This window comes from Heterodontus francisci, chromosome 16 (assembly GCF_036365525.1).
Source record: "Heterodontus francisci isolate sHetFra1 chromosome 16, sHetFra1.hap1, whole genome shotgun sequence".
Taxonomy (NCBI): domain Eukaryota; kingdom Metazoa; phylum Chordata; class Chondrichthyes; order Heterodontiformes; family Heterodontidae; genus Heterodontus; species Heterodontus francisci.
Genome location: NC_090386.1, coordinates 97428620 through 97444544, shown reverse-complemented (window position 1 = coordinate 97444544; position 15925 = coordinate 97428620). Strand labels below are relative to the sequence as shown.

Below are 15925 nucleotides of genomic sequence, written 5' to 3'. Positions count from 1 at the left end.
ACCTGGGTTTAGTTCTGAGTACTGCCTGTGTGGAGTTTGTAAGTTCTCCCTGTGACTGTGTGGGTTTCTGCCGGGTGCTCTGGTTTCCTCCCACAGCCAAAGACTTGCAGGTTGATAGGTAAATTGGCCATTGTAAATTGCCCCTAGTGTAGGTAGATGGTGGGGATGTGGTAGGGAATATGGGATTAATGTAGGATTAGTATAAATGGGTGGTTGTTGGTCAGCACCAAGCCGGTGGGCCGAAGGGCCTGTTTCAGTGCTGTATAACTCTATGGCCTTCCATCACTTTACTGATGATCGAGAGTAGACTGATGGGGCAGGAAATTGGCCGGGTTAGACTTGTCCTGCTTTTTGTGGACAGGACATTCCAGGGCAATTTTCCACATTGTCAGGTGGATGCAGGTGTAGCTGTACTGTCGTGTCAGCCATGGCTCAGTTGGGTGTACTCTTGCCTCTGTGTTTAACTCCCATTCCCACTCCAGGGCTCGAGAACAAAAATCAAGATTGACCGTCCAGTACAGTCAATGGAGGGAGTTCTGCACTGTCAGAGGTGCTGTTGCTTGGATGAGATGTTAAACGGAGATCCCATCTGCGTGTGTGGGTTGATATAAAAGATCCCATGGCACTATTTCCAAGAAGAGTAGGGGAGTTCTCCCTGGTGTCCTGGCCAATCTCTCAATCAACATCACATCATAATTATCTGGTTGTTATCACATTGCTGCCTGTGGGATCTTGCTGTGTACCAATTGGCTGCTGCGTTTCCTATAACAGTGACTACACTTTCAAAGTATTTTATTGGCTGTAAAGTGTCTTGAGAAGTCTGGTGATCATGAAAAGTGCTATATAAATACAAGTTTTTTTTTAATGGCAGGAGTGAGGAGAGGCAATATAAACTAAATGGTAGAATTTTAAAAGGGGGTGCAGGAACAGAGAGACCTGGGGTGTACACACACAAGTTATTGAAGGTAGAAGGACAAGTTGAGAAGGTGGTTAAAAAGAATATGGGATCCTTGGCTTTATAAATAGAGATAGAGAGTACAAAAGCAAGGAAGTTATGCTGAACCTTTATAAAACACTCATTGGGTCCCAGCTCGATTGGGTTCCACTCTTTAGGAAGAATGTCAAGGCATTGGAGTATGTGAGATTGGAGATTTACTAGAATGGTTCCGGGGCGAGGAGACACTAGAGAAACTGGAAAAAAAACCAGAAAGTGCTGGAAATACTCAGCAGGTCTGGCAGCATCAGTGGAGAGAGAAAACAAAGTTAACGTTTCAAGTCTGTGACCTTTCATCAGAACAAGCAAAGGTTAGAAAAGGATTAGGTTTTAAGCAAGTGAAGGAGTGGGAGGTGGGGGAGAGAACAAAGGGGAAGGTGTTTGATAGGGCAGGAGAGATTAAATAACAAAGCTGTCCTGGGACAAAGGCAAAGCGTGTGTAAATGCTTGTGGTGAAAGACAAAGCATTAGTCCAACAAGATTGTTAATAGCTGAATAATGAGCAGCTCTGACTACATGACAAGCAGGTACATGGTTTAAAAAATAAAAATATTTTAAAAAAGGCCAGTCATGCTGTGAAGTTATTGAACTCAATGTTCAGTCTGCAAGGCTGTAGCCTCCCCTTCACCTGCTTAAAACCTAATTCTTTTCTAAGCTTTGCTAGTTCTGATGAAAGGTCACAGACTTGAAACTTTGCTTCTCTCTCCATAGATGTTGCCAGACCTGCTGAGTATTTCCAGCATTTTTTGTTTTTGTTTCAGATTTCCAGCATCTGCAGTATTTTGCTTTTATTACTAGAGAAACTGGAGCTGTCCTCCAAGAGAAGGTTAAGGGGAGATTTAATAGTGTTGGAAATCATGAGTGGTTTTGATAGAGTACTAAGCAGAAACTGTTTCCTGTGGCAGAAGGGTTGGTCGTTTTGATGAGACCAGACCTGGACTTCTGTGAGCAGTTTTAGTCTCCATATCTAGGGAAGGATATACTTGCCTTAGAGATGGTACAGCAAAGGTTCACTAGATTGGTCCCTGGGATGAGAGGGTTGTCCTATGGTGAGATGCTGAATAATTGGATATATGCGCTCTGGAGCTTAGAAGAATGAAAGGTGATCTCATTGAAACATACAGATTCTGAAGGATTTGACAGGGTAGACACAGAGGTTATTTCCCCTGGCCGGGGAATCTAGAACACGGGGGCACAGTCTCAGGATAAGGGGCCGATCATTCAGGACTGAGATGAGGAGAAATTTCTTCGGTCAAAAGGTTGTGAATCTTTGGAATTCTCTACCCCAGAGGGTTGTGGATGCTCCATCGTTGAATATATTTAAGGCTGAGATAGACAGATTTTTAGTCTCGCAGAGAATCAAGTGATATGGGGAGCGGGCAGGAAAGTGGAGTTGAGGCAGATCAGCTATGATCGTATTGAATGGAGGAGCAGGCTCGAAGGGCCCTATGGTTTACTCCTGCTCCTGTTTATGTACGTTTGTTCATATGACCCAAGGATACAGATTTAAGACAATTGGCAAAGGAACCAATGGGGAGATGAAATTTTCTTTTATGCATCGATTTCTGATCTGGAATGTTCTGCCTGAACGGGTGGTGGAAGAGATTCAACCATAACTTTTTAAAAAAATTCACAAGGCTATCGGGAAAAAGCAGGGGGGAGTGGGACAAATTGAATAGCCCTTTCAAAGATCCAGCACAGGTATGATGGACTGAATGGCCTCCTCTATTTCTAGTGTTCATAGAATCATAGAATGATGTGATGTTCCTCATGTACCCTTTCTACCATGGCAGTTTCACAGCTGACCCCCAACATCAGTGGAGAGGGGGGCAATCAGGGCAGTGGGGGGGAGGGGGTGGGGGGGCTGAGGTTGCTGCTGAATCAAGAGATGATGATTACTAGTGAGAACTTGACTGAATTCGGAGCTTTATTCCCTGTTATGAGACACTGAGGCACACGTAGCGTTTGTGATGAGCTCAGAATGGCTGAGCACTTGGACCATATGAGCTGATCAGAGAGTCAGCATGGATTTATAAGGAGTAAGTCATGTCTAACAAAACTAGTTGAAATTTTTGCGGAGTCACTAATGTGGTAGCTAAGGGAGTGTCTCTATGAATGTTATTTATATGGACTTCCAGAAGGCATTCGACGAGGTTCCCATAAGAGATTTAACAAAAATATGCCATCGAAATGGCTATTGGCTTGGACAGGGAATTGGTGGGAGACAGCGAGTAAGGGTTATGGGAATGTACTCTAATTGGCAGATTTAACGAGGGGTGTCCACCTGGGATCTATAATGGGGCCACAGCTTTTCACTATATCTATAAATGACTTGAATGAAGGAATATAGAGCTGTATATCCAAGTTTGCTGACGACACTAAGTTAGGTGGCGTAGTATGTAGGGCACATGGGAGCAGAAAGTTGCATAGGGACATTGATAGATTAAGTGAGTGGACAAAACTGCGGCAGATGGTATTCAATGTAGGAAAGTGAGAAATCATCCAATTTGGACCCAAGATCAGAATATTTTCCAAATGGTGAGAAGCTAGGAACAGTCCAAGCACAGAAATCACTAAAAGCTAGGGGTCAGGTACACAAATAATTGAAAAGGCTAATGGAATGTTGGCCTTTACCTCAAGAGGCCTGGAACACTAAGGGATGGAAGTGATATTGCAATTGTACAGAGGTCTTGGGAGAGCCCATTTAGATATGTTACATTCCGTTCTGGGCCCCGCACCTCAGGAAGGATATACTGATCACGCAGAGGGTGCAGCCCAGATTCAGCAGAATGATTCGGAGGCTAAAAGGGTTAAATTATGTGAGCAAGTTGCGTAGACTGGTTTTGGACTCCCTTGAGTATAAGCGATTGAAGGATGACCTGAGTTAGTGGGGATTTGATAGCGTCGATAGAAACTATTTTTCCCTGGTGGAGGAATCAAGAACAAGGGGGCACCATCTTAAAATTCGAGGCTGCCCATTCAGGGGTGATGTCAGGAAGCACCTCTTCACAGAAAGTGTGGTGGAAATCTGGAACTCTCTCCCCCCAGAAAGGCAGTGTGTACTGGGGGTCAGCTGGAACCTTTCAGGACTGAGATTGCTCGATTTTGGTCAGTTGGGGTATCGAGGGATATGGAGCAAAGGCAGGAAAGTGAAGTTAAAATACTGACCAGTCATGATTCTGATTGAAAGGCAGAACAGATTCAAGGAGCTGAATGATCTCCTCCTGTTCCTAATTTATCACAGAGCCAGGGTTAGAACCTGACATTTCATGGTATGTCTTCACTCAGTGACACAGGGGGTTGCTCTGCTCTTGGATCCTCTACATGTGGAAAAATACATCACCGAGGTTATGTCAGGGAAAAGCTGAGCCAAGTGTCCATAGATGGGATGAAGTGCGACCATCTTTATTTTTATCACCTCAGGAATCTCACAAACTCTGTCAGTCATCCTGTGACATCCGAAACCAACTTTTTACTCTGTGCCTTGACCTGTTTTTTTTTGTGACATAATGGGAGGAATGATAGTGGATTAAACAGCAAAGCCAGGACATTATTCACCCTGCGAGTTCTCTAGTACAACTCATGCCAGCCTGTTCTCTGAAATGGACGCATGTTGTCAGGTCATGGTTATAAAAAGACGAGGTCGGATTGGTCAGGCAGTGGCAGGTAACATTCCAGAATCTTAGCTCCCATCCAGTCTGCCATCCAGTCACTTTCTTTTCTGTGAAAATGTCAGCAGACCCTTTTCTAAAGAAAGACTCGCATTTATACAGTGCTTTTCATGGCCGCAACATGTCTCAAAGAGCTTCCCAGACTCTCCGACACTCCCTCAGTACTGTCCCTCCGACAGTGCAGCACTCCCTCAGTACCGTCCCTACGAGACTGCGGGACTCCCTCAGTACCGTCCCTACGAGACTGCGGGACTCCCTCAGTACCGACCCTCCGACAGTGCGGCACTCCCTCAGTACCGACCCTCCGACAGTGCGGCACTCCCTCAGTACCGACCCTCCGACAGTGCGGCACTCCCTCAGTACCGACCCTCCGACAGTGCGGCACTCCCTCAGTACCGACCCTCCGACAGTGCGGCACTCCCTCAGTACCGACCCTCCGACAGTGCGGCACTCCCTCAGTACCGACCCTCCGACAGTGCGGCACTCCCTCAGTACAGACCCTCTGACAGTGCGGCACTCCCTCAGTACTGACCCTCCGACAGTGCAGCACTCCCTCAGTACTGACCCTCCGACAGTGCGGCACTCTTTCAGTACCGACCCTCCGACAGTGCGGCACTCCCTCAGTACAGACCCTCTGACAGTGCGGCACTCCCTCAGTACCGACCCTCCGACAGTGCGACACTCCTTCCATACCGCCCATCCCGACAGTGCGGCACTCTCTCAGTACCGCCCCTCCCGACAGTGCGGCACTCCCTCAGTACCGCCCCTCCGACAGTGTGGCACTCCCTCAGTACTGACCCTCCGACAGTGCGGCACTCCCTCAGAACTGACCCTCCGACAGTGCAGCACTCCCTCAGTACTGACCCTCCGACAGTGCGGCACTCCCTCAGTACTGACCCTCCGACAGTGCGGCACTCCCTCAGTACAGACCCTCTGACAGTGCGGCACTCCCTCAGTACTGACCCTCCGACAGTGCAGCACTCCCTCAGTACCGACCCTCCGACAGTGCGGCACTCCCTCAGTACCGACCCTCCGACAGTGCGGCACTCCCTCAGTACCGACCCTCCGACAGTGCGGCACTCCCTCAGTACCGACCCTCCGACAGTGCGACACTCCCTCCATACCGCCCATCCCGACAGTGCGGCACTCCCTCAGTACCGCCCCTCCCGACAGTGTGGCACTCCCTCAGTACCGCCCCTCCGACAGTGTGGCACTCCCTCAGTACCGCCCCTCCGACAGTGCGGCACTCCCTCAGTACCGACCCTCCGACAGTGCGGCACTCCCTCAGTACCGACCCTCCGACCGTGCGGCACTCCCTCAGTACCGACCCTCCGACAGTGCGGCACTCCCTCAGTACTGACCCTCCGACAGTGCAGCACTCCCTCAGTACTGACCCTCCGACAGTGCGGCACTCCCTCAGTACTGACCCTCCGACAGTGCGGCACTCCCTCAGTACAGACCCTCCGACAGTGCGGCACTCCCTCAGTACTGACCCTCCGACAGTGCAGCACTCCCTCAGTACTGACCCTCCGACAGTGCGGCACTCTTTCAGTACAGACCCTCCGACAGTGCGGCACTCCCTCAGTACAGACCCTCCGACAGTGCGGCACTCCCTCAGTACAGACCCTCCGACAGTGCGGCACTCCCTCAGTACTGACCCTCCGACAGTGCGGCACTCCCTCAGTACAGACCCTCTGACAGTGCGGCACTCCCTCAGTACTGACCCTCCGACAGTGCAGCACTCCCTCAGTACTGACCCTCCGACAGTGCGGCACTCTTTCAGTACAGACCCTCCGACAGTGCGGCACTCCCTCAGTACAGACCCTCTGACAGTGCGGCACTCCCTCAGTACAGACCCTCTGACAGTGCGGCACTCCCTCAGTACTGACCCTCCGACAGTGCAGCACTCCCTCAGTACCGACCCTCCGACAGTGCGGCACTCCCTCAGTACTGAACCTCCGACAGTGCAGCACTCCCTCAGTACTGACCCTCCGACAGTGCGGCACTCCCTCAGTACTGACCCTCCGACAGTGCGGCACTCCCTCAGTACAGACCCTCTGACAGTGCGGCACTCCCTCAGTACTGACCCTCCGACAGTGCAGCACTCCCTCAGTACTGACCCTCCGACAGTGCGGCACTCTTTCAGTACAGACCCTCCGACAGTGCGGCACTCCCTCAGTACAGACCCTCTGACAGTGCGGCACTCCCTCAGTACAGACCCTCTGACAGTGCGGCACTCCCTCAGTACTGACCCTCCGACAGTGCAGCACTCCCTCAGTACCGACCCTCCGACAGTGCGGCACTCCCTCAGTACTGAACCTCCGACAGTGCAGCACTCCCTCAGTACTGACCCTCCGACAGTGCGGCACTCCCTCAGTACTGACCCTCCGACAGTGCGGCACTCCCTCAGTACAGACCCTCTGACAGTGCGGCACTCCCTCAGTACTGACCCTCCGACAGTGCAGCACTCCCTCAGTACTGACCCTCCGACAGTGCGGCACTCTTTCAGTACAGACCCTCCGACAGTGCGGCACTCCCTCAGTACAGACCCTCCGACAGTGCGGCACTCCCTCAGTACAGACCCTCCGACAGTGCGGCACTCCCTCAGTACTGACCCTCCGACAGTGCGGCACTCCCTCAGTACAGACCCTCTGACAGTGCGGCACTCCCTCAGTACTGACCCTCCGACAGTGCGGCACTCTTTCAGTACAGACCCTCCGACAGTGCGGCACTCTTTCAGTACAGACCCTCCGACAGTGCGGCACTCCCTCAGTACAGACCCTCTGACAGTGCGGCACTCCCTCAGTACAGACCCTCTGACAGTGCGGCACTCCCTCAGTACTGACCCTCCGACAGTGCAGCACTCCCTCAGTACTGACCCTCCGACAGTGCGGCACTCTTTCAGTACAGACCCTCCGACAGTGCGGCACTCCCTCAGTACAGACCCTCTGACAGTGCGGCACTCCCTCAGTACAGACCCTCTGACAGTGCGGCACTCCCTCAGTACTGACCCTCCGACAGTGCGGCACTCTTTCAGTACGGCACTCTTTCAGTACTGCACTGAAGTGTCAGCCATGGTAACTGCTCAAGTGCCTGAAGTGATGCTGAAAGCCTTGACTTCTGACTCAGGCGAGAGCGTTACCCACTGACCGGCTGACATGATGAAAGATTTTGATAGAGTGAATAAGGAGAAATTGATTTCATTGACAGCAGGGTTAGTAACTAAGAGGACATAAATTTAAGGTAATTGACAAACACAAATCCGAGGGGAGATGAGGAAATTGTTTATGCAGTGAGTTGTTACGATCTGAAATACCTTCTCCTGTGCTGTATAGGGCAGGTGCTTTAGACACCCGGCAGTAGGCCCCATTCAAAATGGCACCAGTATTAACGGGACTGTAAGGCATGATCCCATTCTGAGGTCGTAATTGCCCCTTTAAGTCTGCCCCACAGTCTAGACTCACAGCTGGAGGATGAGAGAGAGGGCAAGCTTTAAAACCAAAAGCTGCCCTTCATCTTTGAGTGCTGAGTTCTGCTGCAGTATTTTTCCATCGAGGGTGATGTGACAACATAAAAGCTTTTGAAATTTCAGCCAGAGGCAGCAGCTGTGATGGTGAAGGCCTTTTTATTAATCTGAATACAATGCCCCTGATATTAAATCACCTGGGCTTTAATTAACTGTGAAATCAGCTTCTTTCTCTCTGCAGTGGGAATGAGGCATGAAGGAGTGCTTAATTAATGATTATGTAGACTCATTCCCGAGCTTGCAGCCAGAGTCTGACGGTCAGTTGCTGGGGGATTGTTGCCTGCTGTTTACTCTGTGACTGGACAGCTGAGAGAGAGAAGCCATTTTGTGTGAAGCCTGCACAAAATGGTCGCTCACACCTGACACCTTTTAATTCCAGTGAGTCACCTCGCACGTTGCGAAACCTGAGGGAGTTGGATCAAATTGTGGGTGTCTGATATCAGCCTGTCAGTAAGATTATTCTGTGATTGAAAGGGAGCTGTAAGCATGCTTGGCCTAGCCCTGTGTGAGATGGCTAAACAATTAGCTCTGATTTCAGACTGTTAACGTCACCACCGATCCATTTTTAAACTGGACTGTCTTGGTTTTCAGTAGGGTGTCCAAAATGTTCAGCATGTTAAACGGGACACCAAGCAATCTGGTTAAAAATAGAAGTTGCTTTCTTCTCTCTAAGTGTGTCCCACAATATGGAGCGACCTCACTCAACATGGTCTTCAAATAATTTTAATTTGCAGAAAAACAAATATCAGAAATTGGAGACAGTCTCATCCCCAATATTGGCCAGGACTCTCGGGAAAATTCTCCTGCTGTGCGATCTTTTACGCTGACCTGAGAGAGCAGACAGGGCCTTGGTTTAACGCCTTATCTGAAAGGCGGCACCTCTGACAGTGCAGTGCTCCCTCAGTACTGCACTGGTCAGCCTGGACCGTGTGCTCAAGATCTCTGAAGTAGGTCTTGAACCCATAACATGGAGGTGAGCATGCGAGTTACAGCTGGAGCAGTGTACAGCCCCTCACATCTTCTACAGACATGGTTTCAATGCTTGGTGTCCAGCACGTGTGTAGAGTTCCTGCCCTCAGCCAAGTTGTTTTGGGGAGGCAAAACTGGAGACCCAGCTGGATGAGGGGGGGTGGGGGGGGGGGGGAGGGGGGAGTTGTGAGCGGGATCATTCTGTGCGTACGATTTCAAGGCATGGGCAGTCAGGTGGTTGTGGGGTTTCCCCCTCCAGCTGGGCTCAGAGTCTGGACCATACAGATCAGTGTAATGTTAGATTTAGTACCTAGTCTCTGCCGCGTTACCTGATCGCACCTGACCCAGCAATGGTGACTCTTACAGTTGGCCTCAGTACCTGGGGTTAGTGAGGAGGGGGAATATAAGCCCCTGATTTCTGCCCAGTATATATCCCAACAGCCCCTGGGAAGATTCATTGTGCTGATTCTGGCTCGGGAGTTGATGGGCCTTGGCTGTGATGCACTCCATGGATGAATAGTCGTGGGCACTCACTGTCTAGGCCGATGTATGAAGAATGGCCAATTGAGCGAGGTGAAGGGGGAGTGGTGGGGTGGGGGAGGGTAAACAGTAATGAGCAATGGAGCCAGATGACTGCAGTCAAAAGTTGTTTTGAAGGCGTCGTCAGAGATGTAGTGGATTCAGAACAGATCACGGTCAGGGATAAGCATAAAATGTCATCGTAGTTCCTTTGTCCTGAACTGTGTTCTTTTTGCTGATAGATGCCATGGTTCAAGGGTTGGAAACTTGAACGCAAGGAGGGCAATGCCAGTGGGGTAACACTGCTGGAGGCCCTGGACACTATTCTGCCCCCAACACGTCCCATCACTAAACCTCTGCGTCTGCCTCTTCAGGATGTTTACAAGATTGGAGGTAAGCAGGGGCAGCAAAATCGGGAGTGTGAGCTCACGGGGAGGGAGATCTGATGCCAGCGGCTCTTTAATGGCTGCTTCTTTTCTTTTTCTTTTGGGCCTCCTTATCTCGAGAGACAATGGATACGCGCCTGGAGGTGGTCAGTGGTTTGTGAAGCAGCGCCTGGAGTGGCTATAAAGGCCAATTCTGGAGTGACAGGCTCTTCCACAGGTGCTGCAGAGAAATTTGTTTGTCGGGGCTGTTGCACAGTTGGCTCTCCCCTTGCGCCTCTGTCTTTTTTCCTGCCAACTACTAAGTCTCTTCGACTCGCCACAATTTAGCCCTGTCTTTATTGCTGCCCGCCAACTCTGGCGAATGCTGGCAACTGACTCCCACGACTTGTGATCAATGTCACACGATTTCATGTCGCGTTTGCAGACGTCTTTATAGCGGAGACATGGACGGCCGGTGGGTCTGATACCAGTGGCGAGCTCGCTGTACAATGTGTCTTTGGGGATCCTGCCATCTTCCATGCGGCTCACATGGCCAAGCCATCTCAAGCGCCGCTGACTCAGTAGTGTGTATAAGCTGGGGATGTTGGCCGCTTCAAGGACTTCTGTGTTGGAGATATAGTCCTGCCACCTGATGCCAAGTATTCTCCGAAGGCAGCGAAGATGGAATGAATTGAGACGTCGCTCTTGGCTGGCATACGTTGTCCAGGCCTCGCTGCCATAGAGCAAGGTACTGAGGACACAGGCCTGATACACTCGGACTTTTGTGTTCCGTGTCAGTGCGCCATTTTCCCACACTCTCTTGGCCAGTCTGGACATAGCAGTGGAAGCCTTTCCCATGCGCTTGTTGATTTCTGCATCTAGAGACAGGTTACTGGTGATAGTTGAGCCTAGGTAGGTGAACTCTTGAACCACTTCCAGAGCGTGGTCGCCGATATTGATGGATGGAGCATTTCTGACGTCCTGCCCCATGATGTTCGTTTTCTTGAGGCTGATGGTTAGGCCAAATTCATTGCAGGCAGACGCAAACCTGTCGATGAGACTCTGCAGGCATTCTTCAGTGTGAGATGTTAAAGCAGCATCGTCAGCAAAGAGGAGTTCTCTGATGAGGACTCTCCGTACTTTGGACTTCGCTCTTAGACGGGCAAGGTTGAACAACCTGCCCCCTGATCTTGTGTGGAGGAAAATTCCTTCTTCAGAGGATTTGAACGCATGTGAACCTGCCACCTACTGGAAGGGATGGGAACTACAGTGTTTGAAGACGTCTCTTTGGAGGTCCCTACAGCTTCAGTCATCCATAGCTGAGACCACTGACTGCGATTCACAATTAGAGAGTGGGATTCTGTGATAACACAGACCAACCCTTAGCTTTCCACAGTGCACCACTGTCTCATGACGGATCCTGAAAAGAAAGACTTGCATTTCTAGAGCGCCTATCAAAACCACTGGATGTCCCACAGTGCTTTACAGCCAATGAAATACTTTTTGAAGTGTAGTTACTGTTGTAATGTAGGAAACTCAGCAGCCAAATTGTGCACAGCAAGCTCCCACAAACAGCAATGGGATGACCAGATAATCTGTGTTAGTGACATTAGTTGAAGGATTAAGCAGGACACTGGGGAGAACTCCCCACCTCTTCTTTGAAATAATGACTGGGATCTTTTCCCTGAGTGCAGATAATGCCTTGGTTTAACAGTCAATCTGAAAGGCAGCACATCCAACAGTGCAGCACTCCCTCAGTACTGCACTGCGAGTGTCAGTCTTGCCAGCAACACCCCCATCCCAAGAATGAATTAAATAAAAATAGAATTTGACCCATGTGAGTTTCTCACTAGCTTGGCTGATAATGGCATTATGCCCTGTGCAATATACTGCACCACCTCGAAACATGGGAAATTTGATGGGCCAAATAGCCTTTTCTTGTAACAAAAACACGAAATGCTGGAAGTACTCAGCAGGTCAGGCAACATCTGTGGAGAGAGAAGGAGAGTTAATGTTTCAGGTCAGTGACCTTTCTTCAGAACTTTTCTTGTTCCTTTAATAGTCTAAGCCATTGAGATTGAGCTGAAGTATAAATTGATATTGAAATAAATAATGCATTTAATACCATCAGTTCCATCACTATCCAATGCAGCAGTGAATTGCACTAATCAGGAAGGTCCCCAGTCTCCACTCATAACCTGGACAGATTGAGCTGATCACCCAGGGGCGAAGGAGAAGAAATTCAACCCAGTCCTTTCGCTCTGAATCGTGATTGGTTGAGCCTTGCTGCAAAGTGTTCCATGGCTGGACAGGCAAGATGGCGCTTTGAATGTGATGCCTCCGTGGTGGAATAGCCAGCCATCTCTCAGTCCCGTTGAATGGAAGGCTGTGGGTTGTGCTGCTGGGGAACTGGATGCTGAGGGCCTCTGTACAAGAGCTGGAGTCTGGGCTCGGGTTGAAAACCTAATGCCAACTCTGAAGGCCCAACTGTCATTCCAACCCTAACCTTAATCTTAATCTTTCTCTTCTGTGGTTTGTTTTGTAAGGTTGGCATTATGTGCGTGGTGACAGTATCGGACATTTATGGTTTGTTGGCAGGTATTGGCACGGTTCCTGTTGGGCGCGTGGAGACAGGTGTCCTGAAACCGGGCATGGTGGTGACCTTTGCTCCAGTCAACATTACGACAGAGGTGAAGTCGGTAGAAATGCATCATGAAGCTCTGTCTGAGGCTCTGCCCGGCGACAATGTGGGTTTCAATGTGAAGAATGTGTCCGTCAAAGATGTTCGCCGTGGCAACGTGTGTGGAGACAGCAAGAATGATCCGCCCATGGAAGCCTGCACCTTCACCGCCCAGGTGGGTAACCTGAGGGCAAAGATTCATCATGCCATGGTGGGAGCTGGGGGCCATTGCAGAGCCAATCTCGCATTACTCACAGGGATCAGTGGTCGGAGAACAGGGAGCCCTGTTTTAGAGCATGGCCGGGGAGACTGGAGGGAAATGAACCAATAAATTATTTGAATCCCTCTTCTGCCAAAAAAACCCAGTGACTTTTCACCTCTACAGTCAATCCTAGAGCAGACAGAAGAACAATCTCATTCTAATTGTGCACCAGCCCTGGAATTAGGTGAGACACTGGGAAACTCACTGTCCTTTCACACTCTGGACTGGGTGGTGGTGTGTTTAGTGTTGTAATGCGGACACACCAATCACACAGCCAAGATCGGTGAATCCAAAAGTTAGGTTCTTTTATCGAAATACTAACTTACACAGCAATACTGGGAAGGCGCTTTACATTGTTGTTTCAGTGGCTGCTTGCAACAAGCGCTTGGAGGTCACAAAGGTCTGTGCATCACATCCTGTCTGGTGATGGACAGCAGTTTGAGATACACCCCTTAAAGCAATACCACAACAAGCGGGTCACACACTGTCCTTTCACACTCTGGGACTGGGTGGGTCAGTAGGAAGGGGATGGGGAGGGGGGTGGGGTTTGGGCAGTAAATGCAAAATGGATGAGGAAATGGCAAATTTATTAGAAGTGCGAGGTGGAGTGCATTTTGGAAGAGTAAGGAGACTACATACACGGAGGCGACAGTAGGAGGCCTGGAGATGGGGAAGAGATTAGAACGCCTAAAAGAAAACAGCATGGCTCCTTCTGTGCCGTAAATGACTCCATGTAAATATCTGTCTACTGCTTGGAAAATAAGAGTCTAAATCTGGTTGAGGAACAGAGGGATCTGGGGGTGTGGATACATAATCACTAAAGCAGTGACACGGGATAAGGCGATAAAAAAGTTCATTTCTATGGGGATAGAGCTGAAAAGAGAAACCGTGATCAGACCACACTTACAGCACGGTGCACAGTTGTGGGTCTCCATATTATATAAAGAATATAGAAGCACTGAAGGAAGTGTTAGAGATTTATATGAATGATCCAGAACTGAGAGATTATAACCGATCAGGACAGATTGAAACTGGTGCTCCTTTCTCTAAATGGCTGAGGAGTGGTCTTTAAAATTATAAAAGGGTTCAAAAGGATAGATGTGGTGAAAATGTATCTATTTGTGGAGAAGACCAGAACGAGACAACATCAATATAAGACAATCGTTAATAAATCCAATAGGGGCTTTCAGAAGAACCTTCTTTACCCAGAGAGTGGTGAGAATGTGGAACTCGCTACCACAGGGAGTGGTTGAGGTGAATAGTATCGATGGATTTTAAAGGGAAGCTGGATAATCACATGAGGGAGAAAGGAATAGAAGTAAATGCTGATGGGTTGAAATAAAGTTGGGTGGGAGGAGGCTCATACAAACATACGAATTAGGAGCAGGAGTAGGCCACTCGGCCCCTCGAGCCTGCGCCGCCTATTCAGTAAATTCATGGCTGAACTGATTACTCCACATTTCCACCTACCCCCGATAACCTTTCACCCCCCTTTGGCTTATCAACAATCTATCTACCTCTGCCTTAAAACTATTCAAAGACTCTGCTGCCACTGCCTTTTGAGGAAGAGAATTCCAAAGACTCACAACCCTCTGAGAAAATAATTTCTCCTCATCTCTGTCTTAAATGGGCGACCCCTTATTTTTAAACAGTGACCCCTAGTTCTAGATTCTCCCACAAGGGGGAAACATCCTTTCCACAACCACCCTGTCAAGACCCCTGTATCAATCAGATGGAGCATAAACACCAGCACTGATCAGTTGGACCGAATGGCCTGTTTCCTGTGCTGTACATTTGGTATAATTTACGTGCGAGAGTTTAGCTGCAGGGTTAATGATACCTGTGCCTGTGTCTGCAGGTGATTATTCTGAACCACCCTGGTCATATCAGTGCAGGTTACTCCCCTGTCATCGACTGCCACACTGCCCACATTGCCTGCAAGTTTGCGGAGCTGAAGGAGAAGATCGATCGGCGTTCCGGGAAGAAGCTGGAAGACAATCCCAAAACCTTGAAGTCTGGCGATGCCGCGATTGTGGAGATGTCTCCTGGGAAACCGATGTGTGTGGAGAGCTTTTCCAAGTATCCCCCTCTTGGTAAGTAACCGTGTGTGGGTATCGAGACCTCTGGCCATCCCAAAGTGCTTTACAGCCAATGAATTATCAGTGAAGTGTAGCCACTGATGTAATGTAGGAACATGGGCAGTGAATTTGTGCACAGCAAGATCCCACAAACAGCAATGTGATAACCATCTGTTTACGTGGGCCACAGAACCAGGGAGAACTCCCTTACTCTTCTTCCAATAGTGGCCGTGGAATCTTTTACACCCACCTGAGAGGGCAGACAGGTCCTCAGTTTAACATCTCATCCAAGAGACGGCATCTCCGGCAGTGCGACGCTCCCTCGGTACTGCAGTGGGAGTGCCAGCTTGGATTATGTGCTTGAGTCTCTGGAGAGGACGTTTGAACCCCTGACCTTTCTGTCTAAGAGGCGGGAGTGCTACCCACTGAACCACAGCTAACAGCCACCCCTCCTGGTTACCCAACTGCTAATCTGACTCTCCGTCTGGTTTTCTAGGACGTTTTGCCGTTCGTGATATGAGGCAGACGGTTGCTGTGGGTGTCATTAAGAATGTGGAGAAGAAAGCCACCACTGCTGGCAAGATCACCAAGTCTGCACAGAAGGCTCAGAAAGCTCAGGGCAAATGAATCGGACGCCCCGAGTCCACCAGTACCACCAAGCCAACACCCCGAAAAATCCACCCTGCCCCCAAAGGGCATTTCTGTACATCTACTTGTGAAAGCTCATTGGTGAACGACTGGATGTTAACTATTAAAGTCCAATGGAAGTTTTTTAAGAGGAAAAGCATGTCTTGGCATTTGTGAGGTATCCAATTAGTTTTATCAATAAACAGATGCAACCACACCAAACTACTGCCTCAA

At 49.5% G+C, this 15925-nt stretch overlaps 1 protein-coding gene across 1 annotated transcript in view; it reads left to right on the top strand.

Moving 5' to 3' along the window:
• The window catches only part of LOC137378395 (elongation factor 1-alpha 2), a 29070-nt gene extending 13157 nt beyond the window's left edge, over positions 1–15913 (top strand). Inside the window, exons 5-8 of the mRNA XM_068048682.1 lie at positions 9922–10072; positions 12643–12899; positions 14845–15079; positions 15561–15913. Of these exons, the coding sequence (XP_067904783.1) occupies positions 9922–10072; positions 12643–12899; positions 14845–15079; positions 15561–15691 (774 nt within the window). The 3' untranslated portion in view covers positions 15692–15913. The remainder of the gene's footprint in view (positions 1–9921; positions 10073–12642; positions 12900–14844; positions 15080–15560) is intronic.
• The last annotated feature ends 12 nt before the right edge of the window (positions 15914–15925 follow it).